The 25,996-nt window shown below is 41.8% G+C and overlaps 1 protein-coding gene across 3 annotated transcripts in view; it reads left to right on the top strand.

Annotated features, from left to right (window-relative positions):
- The first annotated feature begins 15,789 nt into the window (after nt 1–15,789).
- LOC137369915 (copine-3-like) overlaps nt 15,790–25,996 on the top strand; it is a 63,601-nt gene continuing 53,394 nt past the window's right edge. Inside the window, exons 1-4 of one of the 3 annotated variants that reach the window (XM_068031642.1) lie at nt 15,790–15,856; nt 19,643–19,779; nt 21,506–21,685; nt 24,811–24,885. In XM_068031642.1, the coding sequence (XP_067887743.1) occupies nt 15,802–15,856; nt 19,643–19,779; nt 21,506–21,685; nt 24,811–24,885 (447 nt within the window). In that variant the 5' untranslated portion in view covers nt 15,790–15,801. Of the gene's footprint in view, nt 15,857–16,088; nt 16,337–19,642; nt 19,780–21,505; nt 21,686–24,810; nt 24,886–25,996 lie in introns of those variants that run through there. The other 2 variants (XM_068031644.1, XM_068031643.1) reach the window with 2 other exon arrangements.

Genomic DNA, 25,996 nt, shown 5'->3' with positions numbered 1-25,996 from the left:
CACTACACTCTGTCCCTTCCTCCAAGTCATTAATATAGATAATAAATAGTTGAGGCCCGAGGACCGATCCTTGTGGCACCCCACTAGTTACGGCTTTCAAACCTGAAAAAAACCCATTGATCCTGACTCTCTGCCTTCTGTGTGTTAGCCAATCCTCAATCCATGCCAACACGGTACCCCCAATACCCTGAGCTCTTATTTTGTGCAATAACCTTTTATGTGGCACCTTATCGAATGACTTCTGAAAATCCAAACGCACTAAATCTGCTGGTTCCCTTTTATCCACTCTGCTTGTTATATCCTCCAAAGAACTCTAATAAATTTATCAAACATGATTTCCCTTTCATAAAACCATGTTGGCTGTTTGCATTATGTTTTTCTAAATGTCCTGCTATTTCTTCCTTAATAATGGACTCTAGCATTTCCCCAATGAGAAATGTTAAGCTAACTGGTCTATAGTTTCCTGCTTTCTGGCTCCCTCCTTTCTTGAATAGGAGTGTCACATTAGTAGTTTTCCAATCTGCTGGTACCCTACCGGAATCCAGTGAGTTTTGGTATATTATGACCAATGCCTCCACTATCTCTGCAGCTACTTCTTTTAACACCCTTGGATGTAGGCTATCAGGTCCTGGTGACTTGTCTGCCTTTAGTCCCATCAGTTTATCAAGCACCTTTTCCCTCGTGATAGAGATTGTTACAAGTTCCTGCCTCCCATTTACACCTTGCTCATCTATTATTGTTGGGATGTTTATAGTGTCCTCCACCGTGAAGACCGATGCAAAATATTGGTTTAAATTATTTGCCATTTCCCTGTTCCCTATTAGTAATTCCCCAGTCTCATCCTCGAAGGGTCCCACACTTATTTTAGCGACTTTCTTCCTTTTTATATACCCGTAGAAGCTCTTACTGTTTGAGAGTAAATTAGCAAGAAATATAAAAGCAATCAATTTTCTCCCTCTTTATTAGTTTTGTAGTCATCCACTGCTGGTTTCTAAAAGAAATTCCCAATCCTCTGGTCTACCACTAGCTTTCGCCGCTTTGTATGCCTTTGTTTTTGATCTGATACTTTCCTTGACTTCCTTTGTTATCCATGGGTGGTTCAGCGTTCTCATCGAGTCCTTCCTTCTGACCAAAATAAATGTTTGCTGAGTGTTATGAAATATCTGCTTAAAAGTCTGCCACTGCTCATCTACTGACTTTCCCTGTAGTCTACTTTCCCAGCCCGCTTTAGACAACTCTTTCTTCATACCTCTGTCATTGTCCTTGTTTAAGTTGAAGACACTGATTTGAGACCCGAGTTGCTCACCCTCAAACTGAATGTGAAACTCTACCATGTTATGATTGCTTCCCCCTAGAGGATCCTTAACTACGAGATCTTTTATTAATCCTACCTCATTACACATTCCCAAATCTAAAATAGCCTGTTCCCAGGTAGGTTCTGCAATGTATTGTTCTAAGAAACAATCCCTGATGCACTCTACAAATTTGTCTTCCATGCTACCCTTGCCAATTTGATTTGTCCGGTCTATATGCAGATTAAAATCATCCATGATAATTGCAGTGCCCTTCTTACATGCCTCCATTATTTCCTGATTAATATTTTGTCCTACAGAGAGGCAACTCTTCTGGGGCCTATAGACCACTCCCACCCATGATTTCTTTCCCTTGCTATTTCTTATTTCCACCCAAACTGATTCTACATCACGATCTATTACACCTACATCATTACAACTGCACTGATCCCTTCCTTTAATAATAAAGCTACCTCATCTTTTCCTTTCTGCCTATTCTTCCGGAATGGCGAATATCCTTGAACATTGAGTTTCCAGTCCTGGTCATCCTGCAACCATGTCTCTGTGATAGAAATAAATGAAGATGAGTTGATAGCTATCTGTGCTGTCAGCTCATCTATCTTGTTACAAATGTTATGTGCATTCAGATAAAGAGCCTTAAGCTTTGACTTTTTTATCAATTTTACCTACTCTGGTTCTAATTTCTGCTGTAGTCTTATGCTTGTATTCTCTGTCACGCTCTGATTAACGTATGACCCTTCACTGCCCTGCACCTCTGCTCTCTCGTTACTTTTCGACTTTTTTAACGTCCCTTCAATTAAACCTCCCCCTCTATTTAGTTTAAAGCCTCATCTGTTCAAAGCACACTGTTCACTTGTTGCTGGAAGTTTGAAGAGGATTTTTGAAACATCAGGAGACTTTCTGGGACACTTTGTCAAGACTTCACCAACACTATCAATATTTATTCTGGAAATTATCCGAGGGATTCACCTGAAAAGACTGAGTCTTGCAACTCTACTTCACTAGACACCTGAGGAGTTAGCCGGAGAATCTGCATTGGTGTCTTGCTCAGGGTCCTCCTTGGTCTGCAAGAGAAATGCATCAACTGTGACAGGAAAGAGAGGTGGACTCCTTCCTTCATATGGGTACAAGGTATCTTGCTGCCTTTGGAACTCCTCCAGTAGGACCTACAATCCTGCATCTGAGATCTTCTCACTCAGACCCTGAGCTATCCTGAATTCTACTGCTGTGTGCCAGCCATTGCAACTCTGCACATTCAGTGGAAGTGGGGGTGTAGATGCCCCATATACTGTTCCACAAAAATTGTGTCTAATCAGTACTGAAGTGCTAAACCTGCAGATGTGTCTCCAGGTAAGTTCAAATTTATGGTAATCAACAATTGGCACGAAAATTGCACACTAAAACTAGACTTTCAAAAGATGCATCACTTAGAACAGTATTTAGTGCCTGTTTTCACCCTTTCAAATAACTGTCTAGGATTTTCCCCTTGTCCTATTAGTATCAAATAATGTGACCAACCTGGACACACTGATAGTTGTCAACACATGATTGGATGTTTGTACCCTCTAATTAAAAAAAAATGTTATTTCATTTTCCCCCAGCTCCAGTATTCTAACATTTCACAACTATGGATTCGAGATAAGTCTGTATTTTTTCTTCTCTGCTCAGTCTATAAACCACTCTACTATTCATTTCATTAAAAAGTGAATGAAAGGTCACAAATATTTAAAAGGCAATTGAATATGGCTACTCTACTTGCCTTGGAGCTTATAGTTAATAGTTTTGTAAATCTTAACATAACATAGAAAATATGAGCAGGAGTAGGCCAGTCAGCCCTTTGAGCCTCATCCGCCATTCATTATGATCATGGCTGATCATCCAAATCAGTAACCTGTTCCCGCTTTCTCCCCATGCCCTTTGATCCCTTTAGACCCAAGAGCTATATCTAACTCCTTCCTGAAAACATACAATGTTTTGGCCTCAACTGCTTTCAGTGGTAGCGAATTCCACAGGCTCACCACTCTCTGGGTGAAGAAATTTCTCCTCATCTCAGTCCTGAAAGGTTTACCCTGTATCCTTACTATAACCCCTGGTTCTGGACTTCCCCATCATCGGGAACATCCTTCCTGCATCTACCCTGTCAAGTCCTGTTAGAATTTTATAGGTTTCTATGAGATCTCCCCTCACTCTTCTGAACTACAGCGAATATAATCCTAACTGACTCAATCTCTCCTCATACGTCAGTCCCGCCATCCCAGGAATCAGTCTGGTAAACCTTCACTGCACTCTCTCTATAGCAAGAACATCCTTCCTCAGATAAGGAGACCAAAACTGCACACAATGTTCCAGGTGTGGCCTCACCAAGGCCCTGTATAATTGCAGCAAGACATCCCTGCTCCTGTCCTCGAATCCTCTCGCTATGAAGGCCAACATACCATTTGCCTTTTTTACCACCTGTTGGACCTGCATGCTTACCTTCAGTGACTGGTGTACGAGAACACACCGGTCTCGTTGCATATTCCCCCCTCTCAGTTTATAGCCGTTCAGATAATAATCTGCCTTCCTGTTTTTGCTACCAAAGTGGACAACCTCACATTTATTCACATTATACTGCATCTGCCATGCATTAGCCCACTAACTCAACTTGTCCAAATCACCCTGAAGCCTCTCTTCATCCTTCTCACAACTCACCCTCCCACCCAGTTTTGTGTCATCTGCAAATTTGGAGATATTACATTTAGTTCCCTCATCAAAATCATTAATATATATTGTGAATAGCTGGGGTCCTAGCACCGATCCCTGCGGTACCCCACTAGTCACTGCCTGCCATTCGGAAGAAGACCCATTTATCCCTACTCTTTGTTTCCTGTCTGCCAACCAATTTCCCATCCATCGCAATACACTACCCCCAATTCCATGCGCTTTAATTTTACATGCTAATCTCTTATGTGGGACTTTGTCTCAAGCCTTCTGAAAGTCCAAATAAACCACATCCACTGGGTCCCCCTCATCAACTCTACTAGTTACATCCTCGAAGAATTCTCGTAGATTTGTCAAGCATGATTTCCCTTTCGTAAATCCATGCTGACTCTGCCCGATTCGACCACTGTTCTCTAAGTGCTCTGCTATAAAATCTTTGACAATGGACTCTAGAATATTCCCCACTACCGACATCAGGCTGACTGGTCTATAATTCCCTGCTTTCTCTCTACCTCCCTTTTTAAATAGTGGGGTTACATTAGCTACCCTTCAATCTGTAGGAACTGTTCCAGAGTCTATCAAATCTTGGAAGATGACCACCAATGCATCAATTATTTCTAGGGCCACTTCCTTAAGTACTCTGGGATGCATACCATCAGGCCCTGGGGATTTATCGGCCTTCAATCCCATCAATTTCTCTAACACCATTTCTCTACTAATACTGATTTCCTTCAGTTTCTCTCTCTCACTAAGCTCTGTATTTCCCAACATTTCTGGTATGATATTTGTGTCCTCCCTTGTGTAGACAGAACCAACGTATGCATTTAGTTGGTCAGCCATTTCTTTGTTCCCCATAATAAATTCCCATGTTTCTGACTGTAAGGGACCTACATTTGTCCTCACCAATCTTTTTCTCTTTACATACCCATAGAAACTTTTACAGTCAGTTTTTATGTTCCTCGCAAGCTTGCCCTCGTACTCTATTTTCCCCTTCTTAATCAATCCCTTGGTCCTCCTTTGCTGAATTCTAAACTGCCCGCAATCCTCAGGTCTGTTGTTTTTTCTGGCAGATTTATATGCCTCTTCCTTGGATCTAATGCTATCTCTAATTTCCCTTGTAAACCATGGTTTGGCTACCTTCCCCGTTTTACTTTTGCGCCCGACAGGGATAAACAATTGTTGCAGTTTATCCATGCGCTCTTTAAATGTTTGCCATTGCCTATCCACCATCATCCCTTTAAGTAACGTTTCCCAATCTGTCATAGCCAACTCGCGCCTCATACCTTTGTAGTTTCCTTTACTAAGATTCAGGACCCTAGTCTCAGAATCAACTACGTCACTCTCCAACTTGATGAATTCTATCATATTATGGTCACTCATCCCCAAGGGGTCTCGCACCACTAGACTGTCAATTATTCTTCTCTCATTACACAGATGGCACAAATATGAGATTGGAAGTTCATCTTGGGATCAAATGAGACACCAAGGTTGCAAACAGACTGGCTTAATCACAGACTGTTGCCAGGGAGAGGGATAGAGTCAGTAGCTAGGGAATGGAGTTTGAAATGGGTACTGTAAACAATGGCTTCAGTCTTTTGAATATTTAGTTGGAGGAAATGTTTGCTCATCCAGTACTGGATGTCAGATAAGCAGGCTGATAATTTAGCAACAGCGGAGGAATCAAGAGAAGTGGTGATGAGGTAGAGCTGAGTGTCGTCAGCATACATGTGAAAACTCTTGCTTTGTTTTTGGATGATGTTGATAAGGGGCAGCATGTAGATGAGAAATAGGAAGGAGTCAAGGATAGATCCTTGGGGGGCACCAGAGATAATGGTGTGGGAGCAGGAAGTGAAACCATTACAAGTGATTCTCTAGCTATGATTAGATAGATAAGGATTGAACCAGGTGAGAGCAGTCCCACCCAGTTGAGCGACAGTGGAGAAGTGTTGAAGGAGGATGGTGTGCTCAACTGTGTCAAAGGCTGCAGACAGGTTGAGAAGGATGAGGAGGGAAAGTTTACCTTTGTCACAGCCACATAGGATGTTATTTGTGACTTTGATAAGAGCTGTTTTGGTACAATGGCTTGGCGGACACCTGATTGGAGGGAATCAAATATGGAGTTCTGGGAAAGATGGGAATGGATTTGGAAGGTGACAACACATTCAAGGACTTTGAAAAGGAAAGGAGGGGGTTGGAGATGGGACGGCAGTTTGCAAGGGTTGTTTTGAGAAGGGGATGATGGCAGATTTAAAGGAGAGAGGGACAACACCTGAAGAGAGAGAACTGTTTATAATAATGACCAACATCGGGACCAGACGCATAAGTTAGGTGATCAGCAGTTTAGTGAAAATAGAATCGAAGGAACAGGAGGGGGAGAAGGCAAGAAGTGCAGATTATAAATCAAAAGAGATTGTGAGATGAGGAGGAAGTGGTTTATGAGGAGGATTAGGTATGAGGATATTGTCATCTTTGATGGTTTCAGCCCCACCACAGGCCATGGCCAACAAAATAGTGGCCGGCACTCCATGGTGTTAGAAGATGCAGGCATGCCTGTCCCTCTCCAGTTAGCTCCTGCTATCTGCGGTTCTGCACCACCTTGTCCTGCAATAGACAGGGCAGCATATCAGTATTGTGCAATCTCATGATTGAATAGCTGGCAGTGTGTGCAACCCATGAGATGTGGGCATGTGTCTTGCAGTATTGCAAAGTGTGTGAAGGTGATGTGAAACATATGAATGCTAGAAATGTGGCCTGATTGATAGAGATTGTTGGTAGATGGGTGATGGGGATTTGGTGATTTGAGCAGTAGCTGATGTGACTTGTGCAGTTGGTAGGATATGGCACCTGAAGATGCATTTTCTGACGACCACTTGTGTGAGATCATTGAACATCTTGCAGCACTGCATCCAGGTCCTCAGGGCTTTGGGGCGGCACAGTGGCGCAGTGGTTAGCACCACAGCCTCACAGTTCCAGCGACCTGGTTTCGGTTCTAGGTACTGCCTGTGACTGCATGGGTTATCATGCAGTAGGTACTAGGTATCTAGGTACTTGCCTTGCAAGTTCACCCTGTGACTGCATGGGTTATCACCGGGTGCTCCGGTTTCCGCCAAAGACTTGCAGGTTGGTAGGTAGATTGGCCATTGTAAATTGCCCCTAGTGTAGGTAGTTGGTGGGGATGTGGTAGGAGAATGGTGGGGATGTGGTAGGGAATATGGGATTAATGTAGGATTAGTATAAATGGGTGGTTGTTGGTTGGCACAGACTCGGTAGGCCAAAGGGCCTGTTTCAGTGCTGTATGACTCTATGACCTCCATGGCTATCTGCACCCACAGCCTTTTGACAATGTGTCTGAAGGCCTTCTTTCCCCCTGCAGATAAAAGACATCTCCTGTCCTTTCTACTTCCTCCGTCAAGGCCTCCATTGCAGCATCTGAAATCCTGGCATCCCTGTTGTGCAATTCGTCACTCTTTCCCAGGTCAGATTCACAACTATGACTCTCAGCACCTGCTCCAACCACAATGCATCTCCCCTTGAAGAGGTGCAGGCTAACTTTAAGCAGTATAGGCTAGCTTTAAGTGGTGCTAGGCCCCCTACTGATCTGTCCAGCCAACCGACAGTATGGTTAGAGATGGCTAGGTGCAGAGATCATTCAAGAGAGCAAGCGCCATGAAGTTGCTGTGCTGCTTGCAATGCAATGCAATGCAATTGCGAATCATGATCCTCAGGCCTGTTTTCAGGGGCTATCCAATTTAGTCCACCCACCCCACTTATCTTTACTCGTATCTTTTGGTTTCTGCCCTCCAACTATCTTTCTATCCATGTGGCTACATTCCCCTCAATTTCATACACTATAATCTTTATAATCATTACAAAGTTATGAGCGGCATGGACAGAGTGGATAGTCAGAAGCTTTTTCTTAGGGTGGAAGAGTCAGTTACTAGGGGACATAGGTTTAAGGTGCGAGGGGCAAAGTTTAGAGGGGATGTGCGAGGCAAGTTTTTGACACACAGGGTAGTGAGTGCCAGGAACTTGCTGCCACGGGAGGTGGTGGAAGCAGATACGATAGTGACGTTTAACAGACATCTTGACAAATACATGAATAGGAAGGGAATAGAGGGATATGGGCCCCGGAAGTGCAGAAGGTGTTAGTTTAGGCAGGCATCAAGATTGGCGCAGGCTTGGAGGGCCGAATGGCCTGCTCTTGTGCTGTACTGTTCTTTGTTCTTTACATTAAGCTATGTAATACCTTGCCACATGCTTTATAAAAGTCATAAAGAGTTACATCCAATTCATTTCCTTCATCATTATTTTTTTCAAAGAATTGTATAAGGGTGGTCAAGTACAAACAGCATGTTAGAAATCTGTACTGGCTGGCCTGATGTCTCCCCATGTTTCTTCTTTCTTATACAATAAAAGAACAAATAACCTGATTTAGTTCATTAAGAAACTGACATATGGTGGATGGGGAAATGATGTGGATATGGGAAATATTAACTTTCAAAAGATCTTTGACAAGGTACCATACAGGAACCTTTTGGAGAAGATTAAGGGGTATGGAATTATGGCGATGATACTAAATTGGATTAAAAGTGATTATCAGGGAGGAAACAGAATAGGAGGTAGTTGACCTTGCCCTGCCTGTATTTAACAATAATTGGACATTGTGGTTATAAATGAATGCAGGATACAAGATAAACATGGATCAAGAAGCCGATATGGCATATTTAAATTTCTTAAATTATTTCAGTTTTCACCTTCACTACTCTAACTGGAAGTCCATTGCATGTGTTGATCATTGTGTGAAGAAATTGTTCCTGGTGACAATCCTAAATAAGTTTTTGTCCCCTTGTCTGGCAGTCATAATTTAGTTTGGAACAGTATCTGTGACTACCTTTTTCAATAGCTCATCACCTTCCATACCTCTGTACAATTACCTCTCAGCTATTTCTTTTTATAGAATCATAGAATGGTTACAGCACAAAAGGAAGCCATTCAGCCTTTCATGTCTGTGCCAACTCTGCGAGGGCAAATCACCTAGTCCCACTCCCCAGTCCTTTCCCCGTAGCACTGCAAATTTTTTCTCATCAGGTTCTTCTCCAATTCCCTTTTGAAAGTCATGACTGAATCTGCCTCCACCACACTTTCAGGCATTGCATTCCAGATCTTAATCACTCACTGCACAAAAAATATTTTCCTCATGTCATCATTGATTCTTTTGCCAGTCACCTTAAATCAGTGTCCTTTGGTTCTCAATCCTTCTGCCAATGGGAAGAGTTTCTCTCTATCTACTTTGTCTAGCTCCTTTATGATTTTGAACACCTCTATCAAATCTCCTCTCAGCCTTCTCTCCTCTAAGGAGAACAACCCTTATCAAATCTCTTCTCAACCTTCTCTCCTCTAAGGAGAACAACCCTTATCAAATCTCTTCTCAACCTTCTCTCTTCTAAGGAGAACAACCCTAGCTTCTCCAATCGATCCACGTAACTGAAGTCCCTCATCCCTGGAAACATTCTCGCAAATCTTTTCTGCACCCTCTCTAAAGCCTTCAGATCCTTCCTAAAGTGTGGTACCAAAATTGGACACAATACTTCAGGTGAGGCCAAATCAGTGTTTTATAAAGGTTCATCGTAATGTCCTTGCTTTTGTACTTATATATACCTCTATAAAACTCAAGTTCCCGCATACCTTTTTAACAACTTTCTCAACTTGCCCTGTCACCTTCAACAATTTGTGCACATATACCCCAGGTCTCTCTGTTCCTACACCCACCTTTAGATTGTACCCTTTATTTTATATTGCCTTTCCCGTTCTTCCTACCAAAATGTATCACTTCACACTTCTCTGCATTAGATTTTATCTGCCATGTGTCTGCCAATTCTACCAGCCTGTCTATGTCCTTTCGGAGTTTATCACTATCTTCCTCTATCTTCCTATAGTTTACAATACCTCGAAGTTTTGTGTCATCCACAAATTTTGAAATTGTGCCTTGTACACCCAAGTCTCGGTCTTTAATATATATCAAGAAAAGCAGTGGTCCTAGTACCAATCCCGGGGGAACTCCACCCTAAACCTTCCTCCAGACCAAAAAACCATTCACATTTACTCTCTGTTTTCCTGTTACTTATCCAAAATTGTATCCATGCTGCCACTGTCCCTCTTATTCCAGGGGCTTCCAATTTTCTAGCAAGCCCATGATGTGACCATTTATCAAATGCCTTTTTGAAGTCCATGTACACCACATCAACTGCACTACCCTCATCAAAATAAAAACAAAATACTGCGGATGCTGGAAATTTGAAATAAAAACAAGAAATGCTGGAAATACTCAGCAGGTCTGGCAGCATCTGTAGAGAGAGAAGCAGAGTTAACGTTTCAGGTCGGAGTTCTGAAGAAGGGTCACTGACCTGAAACGTTAACTCTGCTTCTCTCTCCACAGATGCTGCCAGACCTGCTGAGTAGTTCCAGCATTTCTTGTTTTTATTGCTACCCTCATCAACCCTATCTGTTACCTTATCAAAAAACTCAAACCATTTTAGTTAAATTCAATTTGCCTTTAATAAATCCATGCTGCCTTTCCTTAATTAATCCATATTTGTCCAAGTGACTGTGAATTTTGTCCCAGACCTTTGTTTCTAATAGTTTTCCCATCACCGAGGTTAAACTGACTGGCCTGCAGATGATGGGCTTATCCTGACAGCCGTTTTTGAACAAAGGTGTAACATTTGCTATTCTCCAGTCCTTTGGCACTACCCCTGTATTGGATTGGAAGATTATGGCCAGTACCTCTGCAGTTTTCTCCCTTACTTCCCTCAGTATCCTTAAATGCATCCCAGCCAGTTCTGGTGATTTATCAACTTTAAGTCTCGCCATCTTTCTAAAAACTTCTCTTTATCAATTTTAGCCATTCCAGTGTCTCAATCACTTTTTCACTATGGGACACATTTTATTCCAATGACTGTGATGGACAGTAAGGCGGGGGGACCCTGCCTCAGCCCTCTGATGCTATTTACGTTGGGTAGCCAATTAACTGCCTGCTGTCGGGGACGCCATCCAGAGGCTTCAGAGCTGCCGGCCTGCAGAGGAGGAGTCCAGAGACCCCGGGAGAAGCAAATGGATGAGGGTCAGGGTTGCCGGGGCCCTTCAGGCAGACCCCGGCGATGGGGTGGGAGGGTGTATCAGTGAGCGTGGGGGGTGGGGCTTCCCTGGGGGGGGAGGCGACCATCACCATTGGTGGGGCCCTAGATTGTTCCCAAAGGAGGGAGGCACCTGACCCTGCTAGGCAGCCACAAGGTGTTACCTGGGAGCATCTCCGCGCATCGGCATCCCTTCTGTCCTCCATTAAATTGAGGTGGATGTGGGAAGAGACCCCTAAGTAGCCATTAGTAGGCCACTCAAGGGCCTCAATTGGCCTTCCCGCCCCGGAATAAATTTGGAACGGGTTGAGTACTCCACCCCACCGCCTTCTCATTTCTATGGGCCCGCACGCCTCCGTTTCCATCCCAAGGAGCTTATTAAAATCAGCCCTATGACTTTGGCAGCATCATCTTCCTTGGTAAAGACAAATGAAAAGTACTTATTTAGTACTTCAGCCCATGCCCTCTCCCTCCATGTGTATATCCCCCTTTTGGGCCAGGATATTATCTGGGCGATGGGGGTCTCAGCCACCGGCTAAAGCACTGGCGAGAGCTGCATGTCGCCTCCTCTGAGGAAAGGCTCACTGTATTATGTGCCAATTATGCACTTAAGTGAACAGTGGTGGGCCTTTCCTGGATTAAGGACCCTGGCAACAGAAGTCCCGCTTGCTGAGAGCTGCTGGCCAATCAGAGGCCGGCAGCTCTTTAATTGAGCAGCGCCACCGCAGAGGTGGTGGCTTCTGCGGTACAAGACTCACCAGAGGCACTGGACCCAGACCACAGGTGGGTCAGGTGGAGGGGTTTTGTGGGGTGGGGGTGATGTAGCGGGTCGGCAGCAAGGCCAGAGATGTGGCTCTCAGCGGGCCCTCCCTTCCCGATGCCGAGTCCCTCGATCAGGCACTAAGTGCCTTTTAATGAGGGACCCTCCCCAACCCCACCCCCAGAGCAGGCAAGAAACTCGCACAGGTTTGCTTGGCGTGCTTCCCCTGCGGCGACAGGCCCAACCGCTGCAGGGTTAATACCGGTGGTGGTGGGATGAGGCCCTTAATTGGTCATTAATATCCCACGTAAGGGCCTCAATAGGCAGCAGGGCGGGAAGGCCCCTGGACGGCCTTAATTGGGGTGTAGGTGGGAAGGTGGTGGGGTCCCCTCCGCCACCATCTCACTCAATTTTATGCTCTCCCCACCTGCAAAGTTGCTGTGGGAGAGCATAAAATTCCCCCCTTAGTCTCTAATCAACCCCACCCCTCCTCTTTCTACCTTTTTACTATTTATACGCTTATAGAAGACTTTTGTATTCCCTTTTATGTTAGCTGCCAGTCTGTTCCTATACTTTCTCTTTGCCTCTCTCATTTCTTTTTTCACTTCCCCTCTGAACTTTCTACATTCAGCCTGGTTCTTACTTGTATTATCAACCTGACCTCTGCCATACACACCCTTTTTCTGCTTCATCTTACTCCCTATCTCTTTTGTCATTCAGGGAGCTTTGGCTTTGCCTGCCATTCCCCCTGGCAGGAATGTATGATGACTGTACCCAAATTATCTCCTCTTTAAAGACAGCCCATTGTTCCATTACAGTTTGCCTGCCAATCTTTAATTCCACTTTACCTGGGCCAGATCTATTCTCACCCCACTGAAAGTGACCTTCCTCCAATTAATTATTTTTATTCTTGATTGCTCCTGGTCCTTTTCCATAGCTAACCAAAACCCTATAATATTATGATCACTGTTCCCTAAATTTTCCCCTATTGACACTTTATCCACTTGACCAACTTCAATCCCCAGAAGCAGATCTAGCAATGCCTCCTTCCTCATTGTCTGGAAACAGATCAAGAAAATTCCCCTGAACACACTTCAAAAACTCCTGCCCCTCTCTGCCCTTTACAGTATTACTCGCCCAGTCTATATTACGATAAAGTCCCCCATTAGCACTGCACGGTAATTTCCCTGCACATTTGCTTCCCTATATCTTTGCCCCTAGTTGGTGGCCTATAGAATACACCCAGTAGAGTAACAGTACTTCTATTGTCACTTAGCTCTAACCATGTAGTTTCTGTTCTTGACCCCTGTCGGACATCCTCTCTCTCCAGCACTCCAATATTCTACTTAATCAATACTGCCACCACTCCTCCTTTCTTTCCTTCCCTATCTTTCCTGAACAACTTGTATCCAGGAATATTTAGGATACAGTCCTGCCCTTTTTTGAGCCAGGTCTCTGTTATTGTCATGACATCATACTCCCATGTGGTTATTTGCGCCTACAGCTCACCTAGCTTATTTACCATGCTCCATGTGCTTACCTACATGCACAGTAAACCTAATTTAGATCTTATTGCATTCCCTCTTACTCTGACCCCACCTAATACCTTACTATTTCTTACCCTAGTGCTATTTGTCTCTCCGAATCCATTGTGTACCTTGTTTCTGAAATAAAAACAAGAAATGCTGGAACCACTCAGCAGTTCTGGCAGCATCTGTGAAAAGAGAAGCAGAGTTAACGTTTCGGGTCAGTGACCCTTCATCGGAACTCCGATGTTCCGATGAAGGGTCACTGACCCAAAACGTTAACTCTGCTTCTCTTTTCATAGATGCTGCCAGACCTGCTGAGTGGTTCCAGCATTTCTTGTTTTTATTTCAGATTTCCAGCATCCGCAGTATTTTGTTTTTATTTTAGCGTACCTTGTTTCTCCTTGCTATTGCTACATTCTGGATCCCATCTCCCTGCCAAGTTAGTTTAAACCCTCCCCAACAGCACTAGCAAAACTGTCTTGCAAGGACTTTGGTACCTGCTGTATTGATGTGCAAAAAGTCTGGCCTGTATAGGACCCACCTTCCCCAGAACCAGTCCCAATATCTGTTGGGTTAAAAAATGTTTAAAAAGTGGGTATGAAAAGGGGCTATAAAAAAGGGGTGAAAAGTGGGTATAAAAAGTGTTTTCAAAGTAGCTTTAAAAGTGGGGGTTTAAAAGAGGCTAAAAATGGGTGTAAAAAGATTTTGCCGAGGGGCATAAAAAGTGGGTGTGATAATGGGTTTCAAGGGAGTGTTAAAAATGGGATTAAAAGTTTAAAAAATAAGTTTTAAAGGAGGGTTAAGGATGAAAAAAAACTGCTCCAATCTTTCATACCCTTCAGTACTCTGATGCTAATAATCAGCTTGTGGCTCTTGTTTGAACTGCCTGCAGGGCTTGAATGTCTCCCTTGGGCTTTGGTAACCAGAAATGATCCACCTAGCAGCATAATAATTTATGCTATTATGATCCTCCCATTATAAAGCAGTGCATCAGAAAACGTGGTGATCAATACCACTAAAATATATACAAATGTCACATCTAGCACATACTTTTCCAACCTACTTCCAGCATTACACTTTACACACTGTGCAACGCATAGATGTTTTTATCTCACAGAAAATCTGGAAATACTCAGCAGGTCCGGCAGCATCTGTGGAAAATGAAACAGAGTTAATGTTTCAGGTCCATGACCTTTCATCAGATCTTTATCTCTTGATGTCTAGCATCCACAGTATTTTTTGTATTGAAATTGTTATCACACTTGGTTGGCTGAAATTCCATTTTCATAAAACTGCCATCTTCAACTCTCAATAGCTGAGTAACTGAGCACTGGAAAAAAGATCTCCAACACAAAAGAAATACAACATAGAAACGCTACAAAGAAATTCTAAAATTTACCCATAGACTATTTTCTGTTTTCAACTGTCTTTGTTTTATATCCAATGCGTGTGCCCCTCTATCGTGCGGAATAACACATGGGCCTATGGAGCAAAACTATGCATAATGCAGAAACACTGCATACAACTGCTGGTTCGACATATTCTAGAATTGAAAAACACTATCAGAAGAGAGTAAGGCAGACTTATTATAATATAAATACTGACAGTTGCTGGTGTGGTTTGCATGTATGCTGTAACTGGGTAGGTTAGTAGGTGGAGAAGGCTCTGAGAATTCTTCACTCTAGTATGATCCTTTACAGTGCAAATCAGTGTGAGGGGAGAAAACAAATATGAAATTTGGAACCTTCCAGAAAAAAAATATTTTCAAGGGCCGTCTTTTTTTTTACAGAAAAAGAGAAACGGAGAAAATGTATAAAAGACATTTAGAATACCAGACATAAAATACAATGGGAAAAAATATTATGAAATTACATTTCTCTATTTTCCTTCCGAGTTCCACTAATTTTTAAATGCGCCTGTTCTTGTACTTTCTGGATAAAGACAAAAAGGGACTGCAATCGGCCTTGCATCTCCATGAAAAAAGTTTGGTAAACGTTATTAGTTTGCAGAATGAAGTTATATAAATTATACATCCAGGTGCAGTATCCCATCAGTGGTACAGGAATAGTGGTGAAAATGAGGCACTGCTCCCTTTACCTCTCAGGATAAAATGCCCATTGAATATATCATACTCTTACAATTTGGTAGTCTATTTTCTGATATTGAGGGATCTGCTGTGCCTCTCCAGCATTTCATGTTTTTTAAAAAATCGGTCTTTTCTCAACACCGAGTTTAAAAAGGCCTTTTCCTTGCTGTGGATGCACAAATACACTTGCTAGACTGGTAAACAACAATGACGTAATACTATGACAGACTATGCATGCAGCCTTCGATCTCGCTCCGCCTCGCAGCTAGCAAACTGGCGCATGCGCCGTCAGATCGAACCTTGTGTCAGCCGGAGCAGAGTTTGGGCGCGAGCTGGTAAATTAAGTGCTTGTCGTTGCGATTCACAGTGGGAATACTTTACCTTTCAGTAGTCATGCTAAGGAATGATATATAACAAGGCGTTTGTTGCTATTTCTTTGTTATATTTTCCCTTCATAGGGGAGCGCCATAGCCAGTTTCATTGAGAGGATTAAGAGGTGTGGCTACTTCTCGGGTAGTTCTACATTCATTTTCTGATGTGATTTGTTTTCGAATGATCCGTGTAACGTCTTGCAGCGTCGTCCGAGGAGCAGCTAGACCTCAAGAATCAAGTGTTGTGTGTGTCTGTTGTCATAGTATTACGAAATCTCTTTTTAGCGATACTTCCTGCTGCTTTTTATTGGACCTCCGCAGTGGAATTCCAACGATTTTCAATTGAAGGCTCCCAGTGTGAGAATAACATTGCTGATTAAGTTGGACTTTAAGTGGCTGGGCCAGTTAAGCTTCCAGTTTGTGATGACCCCCAGGTCAGGGATGGTGAGCGATTCGATATCTCATTGAATGTCATGGGGAGGTGGCTGGGTTTTTGCTTGTTGGAGATGTTCATTGCCTGAAACGTGTGTTGGGAATGTTACTTGCCTGAATGTTGCCCAGGCTTTGCAGCATGCAGGTACGGACTGCTTTAGTATCGGAGAAGTTGGGAATGGAACTGAAGTCTTAGTTTAGTTTAGAGATACAGCACTGAAACAGGCCCTTCGGCCCACCGAGTCTGTGCCGACCATCAACCACCCATTTTATATTAATCCTACACTAATCCCATATTCCTACCACATCCCCACCTGTCCCTATATTTCCCTACCACCTACCTATACTAGGGGCAATTGCTAATGGCCAATTTACCTATCAACCTGCAAGTCTTTAGCATGTGGGAGGAAACCCACGCAGACACAGGGAGAACTTGCAAACTCCACACAGGCAGTACCCAGAATTGAACCCGGGTCACTGGAGCTGTGAGGCTGCAATGCTAACCACTGCGCCACTATGCCGCCCCAAATATTTAGCAAATCTTTAGCAAATATTCCAACTTCTATCTTATGGAGGGAGGCAATTGCAAAAGCAACTGAAGATGGTTGTTTCCAGGGCACTGCCTTCAGGAACTCCTGCAGCAATGAGTTCTTTGAGGAAGGGAACAAATTAGTGGATGATAGCTCTCTAGTAGATGCTGCAGAGCTTGATTTCCAGAAAGTCTTTGATAAAATGCCACATCGAAGGCTGTTGGGTAAGATTTCACCAAGTGGCGATGGTCATCAGACATGTAACCCGAGAAGAAATTAATTTCAATCTTGCAGGCAGAAGATCGTCGTATACGGAAGGGGATCTGTATGGGCCAGTGAATTACCACAGGGCTTCATATTGAGAGTGTAGATGTCTGTCATTTTCATAAATAAGTGAGCATTAATAGAACCATTCATACATTTGCAAATGGCAACGATTGGGAATTTAGATCAAATGGAAAAATTACAAGCTGCTTAGAAATGTGCCCATTGCAACAGATAACTTTCAATGTTGATAAGTGGTGTTTTTAAAATTCTAGTATGGGATGTGGGCATCGCTGGCAGTTGTCGTTGACAACTAAACGGCTTGCTAGGCCGCTAAGATCAACCACATTGCTGTGGGTCTGGAGTCACACGTCGGCCAGACCAGATAAGGATGGCAGATTTCCTACCCTAAAGGACATTAGTGAACCAGATGGGTTTTTACAACAATCGACAATGGTTTCATGGTCACCATTAGACTAGCTTTTGACTCCAGATTTATTAATTGAATTCAAATTTCTCCATCTGCCGTGGTGGGATTTGAATTTGTGTCCCAGAGTATTAGCCAAGGACTCTGGATTACTAGTCCAGTGACATTACCACTACGCTACTGCCTCCTTGGTGTTATGCATTTGGATCTGCAAAACTGCAGGAATTTTGAGAATATTGCAGGAAATGGACCTGGGATTATAGCTGCTAAATCATTGAAGGATCGCAAACAATGTGACAAGGCTGTTGGGATGACAAATAAGGTTTCAGGTTGTATAACTAGATTGGTACAATATAAAACTAAACATACTAAGCTTGTGCAAAACTGTGTCCAGTTTTGGTTCCCACAAGGGCCTTGGCGCAGAAGAGGAAGACCAAAATACTCTGTTATGGGGCTCTTCGTTAGCAGATAGTTGCAACTTACTGAGCCTATTTCATTAACAAAATATAAGTTTAGAAAAGGTAGACTAAGGTTCTAAAATGTTGAAGGGATTAGTTTCTATCTAGCTAGGTTATTTGAGATGGAAAGAAATGACAGAACTAAGGCCTGTATGATGGCAGAACTCAAGCTCATGTCTGAAGTATATAGACAAAGAGTTAGGTTAGATGTTAGAAATATTTCTTTTCAAAGTCATTGCCCTGGGCAAACATCAAGTTGTCTGCCCCCTAGTGACTGTTTTCAACAGCTTTGGAAAGGACCAGGGAGCAGATCACCAACGTGAACTCTTTATGGACAAAGATGCAGTGGAGCATTTAAATAGAAATACAACCCCACCACCCAGAAAAGTCAGTGTATAATAATGCTTTAATTGTTACTTCCTTATTAATTCTTTAAAAACAAGGACCAATAGGTTACTATTCTACTCGACTGACGCTTGATTAATGTACAAATATTGTATAAATTTCTCTACTAGTGAAGATTCTGTTGTGGAAATGGGTATTGCAATGCAGCTGAATGCACTGAATCATGTGATTGTGTGTGTGTGTGCAGATGCATGAGGCTTATCTATACCTTAAGGCCCATAAACAATCAGCAAAGTAATATTCAGTCAGATGTCAAAAGCATGCACTTAATTATTTTTGATGTTTCTACTAATCTGCAATAACTTTGAAATTGCAAGGAAGGCCAAACTGATCACATCACAAAATAGTTCCTTGATTATTTAAATAGTGCCAGCATAGCCTCTTATTTTTCTTGTAGCAGGGGAAAATCTGAATGGAATAAAATAGAGTTTTTGGAGAGGCACAGTCAGTAATTTTTTTTGAAATTAAAAAGGTGGCTTTAAAGAATAGCTTCAATCAATCAATTAATATGTACTATACATTTTATGATAGAATTTGGCTGGAAGTGGCGTGCTTTCTTTTCCTGCCTCTTCTGCAAGAGTTACTGTAATAAAATATTGGCAGTTGATCATCATTGCAGAAATAATTATTTAACATTCAAATGCATTCCTGTAATTGGAGGGAAAATGGTTATTTTTTCTCAATCGTAATAATTGCTACAGTGCTTTACAATGCGTGTGGTTTTATCTTTTAAAGTTTTTCAATTTTCACTGTAAGTACTTGTGATTCAATACGAGATGAGTAAGCTGCTAATACAGCGTTTTCTCATTTGGCTTCGTTACCTTCTGGAGCCTTACCATGGTGTTGATTTCCTTTCTGTTTGTATTTAAATAATTGGCTCATTTGCCATTTTTCATAATGCTGTACAGACTAAAATGCAGAAAATCATGAACTTATCAATGAAATATTTTCAAGTAGTAAAAAGGGAAAATACTTAAAATACTCAGCAGGCCAGGTAGTATCTGTAGAGAGAGAAATACAGTTAACAATTGAGGTCGATGACTTTTCATCATGCATTGGTTGGAAATTGGGCATCCTAGGCAAATGATTCTTGGGCACATGGTTAAAGTAAAATGCTAGAAAGTTTGGCTGCGAGAGTTGGACCTATAAAGAAAGGAAGGCGAGAATGTAATGGTTTAGTCAAGTGCAATTGGCTGCATCTTCTAAGTGTAGTTTTGCTCTGTTTATTTTTCAGGTCAGCAGATGGCAGATTGTGTGAGTAAAATTGAGCTGAGTGTCTGCTGTGAGAACTTACTGGATAAGGATGTTACTTCCAAATCAGATCCACTGTGTGCGCTACTAATGAATGTCAGTGGAAATCAGTGGGTTGAGGTAAGTAATTTTTTTCAGACGTGTAATGCAATTTTGCATCCATGAAAGAAAAAGCTTGCAGCAATGGTGCTTTTTATTTTTCCTCCATTCAGCTGTGGAAGAATATTTTCCAGTTTGTTTTACTGAACTGTCTTCAATTATTATACCCTCTTTTCCTTCCTTTCTTGTGGAATATGAGTATTATTTTCAAACTTTGCTATCCAATGTTCTTCAGGCCAGTTAGTCTCCAGTAAGGCTGTTTACATAATGGGCACCACTAACAAAGTTCTTACGTTTTATTTCGGTAAAACCGACCTTGAATGTCACTTACTTTGACGGAATATGATAGAAATTGATAGTAAAAGTCTGCAGGAGTCCTGACACTTATACATACTGGAATGGTGCTGTAAAATCTGATGCATAAGCTGCTTCACTTAGGTCTTTCATGATTTGGATTTACAAGAAGTGGACCACTGAATGATTGATTTTTTTTTTTATCTTTGACTTGCCATAGGAGTTTTAGGTGCATCTTTTATGCCAGTGAGACCTATCATACCAGTTTATAGTGTTATTTTTCAGTGACATTTTTGTTGATGTTATTTCTGGCCCTGGTTTATGAGCATATAAATACTGCTTTTCAAACCATCTGTATCTGGAAAGAAAATAGAGGGGAAACTGAATCAGAAATGCTTTTATGGTTCAATATTTACTTAGAATTTGTTGAATTTTGTGATCAAGTTTTGGGTTTACAGTGCACTGTTGGCATGGTCTATTCTTGTTGATCCATTTCACTTCAGTGGTTTTAATATTACCAGTTGAAAATTGCACAATAATTTCCTGAGTGTATAACAAGGCCTGTAGGATTTTTTGTTTTATTAATAGAAGCATAGAGTGCACAAGCGAAGGTATAAATTCGTAGTTTTGAGCGTCTCATTGTACAAAAGATGTTAAAGCCATATTGTAAATTTACTAGGATGATGCCAGGGATGGGAATCTAAACTTGAGGAGAGACTTGAGGTGCTAGGTCTATTTCCAGTCATGCATAAAAGTTAAGAGGACATTCAAAGGAGGCTTTCAACATTATGAAGGGTTTTGAGAGGATGAATAGGGAAAGATTACTTCCCTTTGGTTGGGGACTATTCAATTTAACATTGTCTTGAAGAGCATGATTAGAAGAAATTTCTTTGCTCAAGAGTTGGAGCATAGAATACTTTGTCACGAGAAGTAGTTGAGGCAAAGACCATTGCATCTTTTAAGGGAAAAGTCGGAAAACAGTTAAAGTGAATGAAGGTACGAAGCAGTGGACTTAATTTTAGAATTCTTTCGTAAAGAGCTGACACAGATGTGATGAGCCAGATGGCCTCCTTTTGTGTTGTAAACTCGTATAATTCTGTGAATATTTTCCATTTTAGGCACCCCGTTGCAGAATTAAGCTCTCTTGCCTTCAACTTTATATTGGAATAAGTGCCCTCCCAGACCTTAGCTCAGCATAGGTATAATTTCACTGAAGTTTATTTTTCTAGTGGCCTAATTAGATTCCTGCATATAAATAGGCCAGCTGCAAATCAGTAGTTCATGTTTGAAGAAATTTGAAACCGTGACTACAAAACAATGTAAATAGAGCTGGGTGTTTCCTGCTTTGTGACTGGTTAACAGTGCATTTTGGGTTTAGAATGCAGTATTAGCATGATCTAGACTTGTTGGTTCATTTCACAGTGGATTTAACTCAGGATTTTTATTTTTGTAGATTGATCGCACAGAGAGAGTTAGTAACTGTCTGGCTCCAAAATTTGCGAAGAAGTTCCTGATCGATTACTACTTTGAGCAGGTTCAGAAATTGAAGTTTGGAGTTTACGATATTGACAATAAAACCATTGATTTGAGTGATGATGATTTCCTGGGAGAACTTGAATGTACTCTGGGACAGGTAAATACAAATAAAAGCTTTTATTATTTATTTTGCCACTGAGTAATACTATGGGGACATTTCTCTAATGCTGAATTTGGTAAACAATTTACAAATCTCTCTGTTACAATCAGAAATAAATTTGTTTTATGAGAAGAACAAAAACTTGAAGAGAGCTAACCTTTTGTAAACACAAGAATATGCACAAGTTTGGCCTAAAGTTTGCGGTCAGCCGTGAAGCAGCAGCACTTGCTGCTGACCTCAAAGAAAGCTGCCCTCAAAGATCTGGTGACCTCTGGCACAGATTTCATCTTTCCCAAAGGCAATTTCAATCTTGCGCCAAATCAGTGGGATCTTCAGGTGTCCAGCAGTAGTGATGTCAGCAAGCAGAGTAACAGCCGAACACTTTGAAATATTTTCACAGACCAAGAAGTTAAATTAATTTAAATTTTATGATAATGCAATAAATGATTATGGATTAAGATGGAAGCTAAAGTATCCAAAATTTAAAAAAAAGAAAAAATATGTAGAATTTCTTTGCATAATGAAGAAATTTGACATTCTACAAATATAAAATTAGCATTTTAGGGGCAGAGTGTGTTTAGCAGTAATTATGAAGTTAGTACACCTTTAAAAATGCAGTTACATCTCATTTTAACAAAGTGCAATTTTTAAATGGTTTTTATAGCTCGACGAACAGCGTGGAAGTTCTCATCAGTTTCATTGATTTCCACGATTGAAGTCTGGGGTCCTCAACAGTGCACACTCTAGAGAAGCGTAGAATCAATGACAATAACTTCTGGATTTCCACGTTATTCTGCGTATTCCGAAGTTGCTGTCAGTTTCAGGGGAGTAACAATGGCGAACCCGGGCAGTTTTGCTGTCATTCTTATCGCTAAATCTGGGTCCTTACAGTTTCAAGTGTGGACATGAAAATTTTTTTTTACTGTGCTTATTGCAGTGTTGGTCTTTTACAATTGTCAACTTTTTTTTTTTGACTAGTTGATTTCCTGTCTCATTACACACTAGAGTCAAAACTAAGTGGGGTTAGACGATGGGGACAATTGGTTCAAAATGTTCAGATGCACTTCAGACAACATTTTAAAATCTTAACTTTAATTTTTCCCTTATAAATCCTATGTCTACGTTTATAATGGAAACTGCCTATGTAAACTGGTCACGCTGGAAAGATTGTTTCCTGCTTATAGTGGCACTGCAGTGCTTTCAATGGGGGAATAGTAAAGTTACAACACACAAGTTTACATAGGCAGTTTTCACTATAAGTATGGACATGGAGATCTATAACAGAAAAATTAACTTGGTGCATGTAGATGTAAGATTTTTAATATTGATATGAGAGTAATGTTCTATTATTTCACTAACTATTGGAAAAAATTCTGAGAGACAGGATTAATCTCCACTTCGAGAGGCAGGGATAGTCAACGTGGCTTTGTCAGGGGGAGATTGTATCTAACAAACCTGATTGAATTTTTTAAGGAGGTGACTAGATGTGTAGATTAGGGTAAAGTGGTTGATGTAGTCTACATGGACTTCAGTAAGGCTTTTGATAAGGTCCCACATGGGAGATTGGTCAAGAAGGTAAGAGCCCATGAGATCCAAGGCAATTTGGCAAATTGGATCCAAAATTGGCTTAGTGGCAGGAGGCAGATGGTGATAGCAGAGGGTTGTTTTTGCGAATGGAGGCCTGTGAAGAGTGGTAGGGATCGGTGCTGTGACCCTTACTGTTCATAGTGTACATTAATGATTTAGACTTGAATAAAGGAGGTATGATCAGTAAGTTTGCAGATGACACGAAAATTGGTGGTGTCGTAAATCGTGAGAAGGAAAGCCTTAGGTTACAGGACAATATAGATGGGCTGGTAAGATGGGCGGAGCAGTGGCAGATGGAATTTAATCCTGAGAAGTGTGAGGTGATGCACTTTGGGAGGACTAACAAGGCAAGGGAATATACAATGGATGGTAGGATCCTAGGAAGTACAGAGGGTCAGAGGGAACTTGGTGTACTTGTCCATAGTTCACTGAAGGCAGCAGCACGGGTAGATAAGGTGGTTAGAAAGGCATATGGGATACTTGCTTTTATTAGCCAAGGCATAGAATATAAGAGCAGGGAGGTTATGATGGAGCTGTATAAAACGCTAGTTAGGCCACAGCTGGAGTACTGTGTACAGTTCTGGTCACCACATTATAGGAAGGATGTGATTGCACTGGAGAGGGTGTAGAGGAGATTCACCAGGATGTTATCTGGGCTGGAGCATTTCAAATACGAAGGTAGACTGAATAGCCTGGGATTGTTTTCCTTCGAGCAGAGAAGGCTGAGGGGGGGGATCTGATTGAGGTATACAAAATTATGAGGGGCATCGATAGGATAGATAGGAAGAAACTTTTTTCTTTAGCAGTGGGGTCAATGACCAGGGGCATAGATTTAAGACAAGGAGCAGGAGGTTTAGAGGGGATTTGAGGAAAAATGTTTTCATCCAAAGAATGGTAGGAATTTGGAACACACTGCCTGAAGGGGTGGTAAAGGCAGGAACCCTTACAACATTTAAGAAGTATCTTGATGAGCACTTGAAATGCTGTAGCATACAAGGTTACGGTCCAAGTGCAGGAAAATGGGATTAGATTGGAGGGTGCTTGATGGTCTGTGCAGACGCGTTGGGCTGAAGGGCTTTTTTTCTGTGCTGTGTAACTCTGACTCTAAATTTGAACATGAAATTTTTGATGAATAATGCATTATGCAGTGACAGTTCATGATGTCTACAGCCAGTTAATAATTTCTGAATTAGTAGTGTGATGTCCTACTTGTACAATTGGTTTTTGAAATTTAAAAAACACAATTAAAATTTCAGTACCTTGTCAATTTTTTTTTGTTGCTTGTTTGCTGCCGTTTATTGTTGTATGTTCTGCTTTGGTCCCAACAATGCCACAGGTGAAGAAATGGCATCAGAGTTGAAGAAGCATACTGCTCTTTAGGCTATACTATTAAATAATGCACAGTAACCTATCTATTATGTTCAGGTTTAAGTGTGAGGAAAATTAGCATTTCTATCCACTGATTTCTGTATTTAGGCCTATGGTAATTATTTCTGTTGGAAACTCAGCATCTACATTTTGAGTTGTTTTTACAGATTGTCTCCAGCAGAAAACTGACCAGACCTCTTGTGCTGCGAAATAGAAGACCAGCTGGAAAAGGAACGATCACGGTACAGACCCTAAATATCTTATTTAGTTGTTAGGTGTAGACTTTGGCAAATGCAGCTGGAAAGTAGTTTTAATATTATGCCAACGACTTTAGGAAAATTAAATAGTGGATCACACCAATGTATATGTCTTAACTGTTTTTCCCCCTTTGTTTTTCTTGTTCCTCTCTACGAAAAGGAGGTGACTTGTGCTGGGCAGTTGCTCAGATAATCATACTGTGCCTGAGTTTCGATTTCTGCTTGTCCACATGACTCTGCCGGAGGAGCATCTCATGTTCCAGAGAATGGGTTTTTAATAATTTTCCTGCTCCTGACTGGTTGGGAGAAAAGACATTGCAGTGCAACGATATCATTTAAATGGCTCCAGGTTTTTTAAAGGGCCAGGAGTGCTGGAATTTGGGGAACACGTAAGTTGAAATAGCAGGGGAGGCAAATACTAGATGCTTCTACAGTGGTGGGAACCTCAGACTACTAGAAAAGATCGGATGTCCACCAAAGCTACTAAGTATCATCACCTCATTCCATGACAATATGAAAGGCACAATTCAACATGGTGGCTCCTCATCAGAGCCCTTTCCTATCCTGAGTGGTGTGAAACAGGGCTGTGTTCTCGCACCCACACTTTTTGGGATTTTCTTCTCCCTGCTGCTTTCACATGCGTTCAAGTCCTCTGAAGAAGGAATTTTCCTCCACACAAGATCAGGGGGCAGGTTGTTCAACCTTGCCCGTCTAAGAGCGAAGTCCAAAGTACGGAAAGTCCTCATCAGAGAACTCCTCTTTGCTGACGATGCTGCTTTAACATCTCACACTGAAGAATGCCTGCAGAGTCTCATCGACAGGTTTGCGTCTGCCTGCAATGAATTTGGCCTAACCATCAGCCTCAAGAAAACGAACATCATGGGGCAGGATGTCAGAAATGCTCCATCCATCAATATTGGCGACCACGCTCTGGAAGTGGTTCAAGAGTTCACCTACCTAGGCTCAACTATCACCAGTAACCTGTCTCTAGATGCAGAAATCAACAAGCGCATGGGTAAGGCTTCCACTGCTATGTTCAGACTGGCCAAGAGAGTGTGGGAAAATGGCGCACTGACACGGAACACAAAAGTCCGAG

Source organism: Heterodontus francisci, chromosome 5 (genome assembly GCF_036365525.1).
Source record: "Heterodontus francisci isolate sHetFra1 chromosome 5, sHetFra1.hap1, whole genome shotgun sequence".
Taxonomy (NCBI): domain Eukaryota; kingdom Metazoa; phylum Chordata; class Chondrichthyes; order Heterodontiformes; family Heterodontidae; genus Heterodontus; species Heterodontus francisci.
The sequence above is the reverse complement of the archived record's forward strand: the minus strand, read 5'-3'. Positions and strand labels throughout refer to the sequence as shown.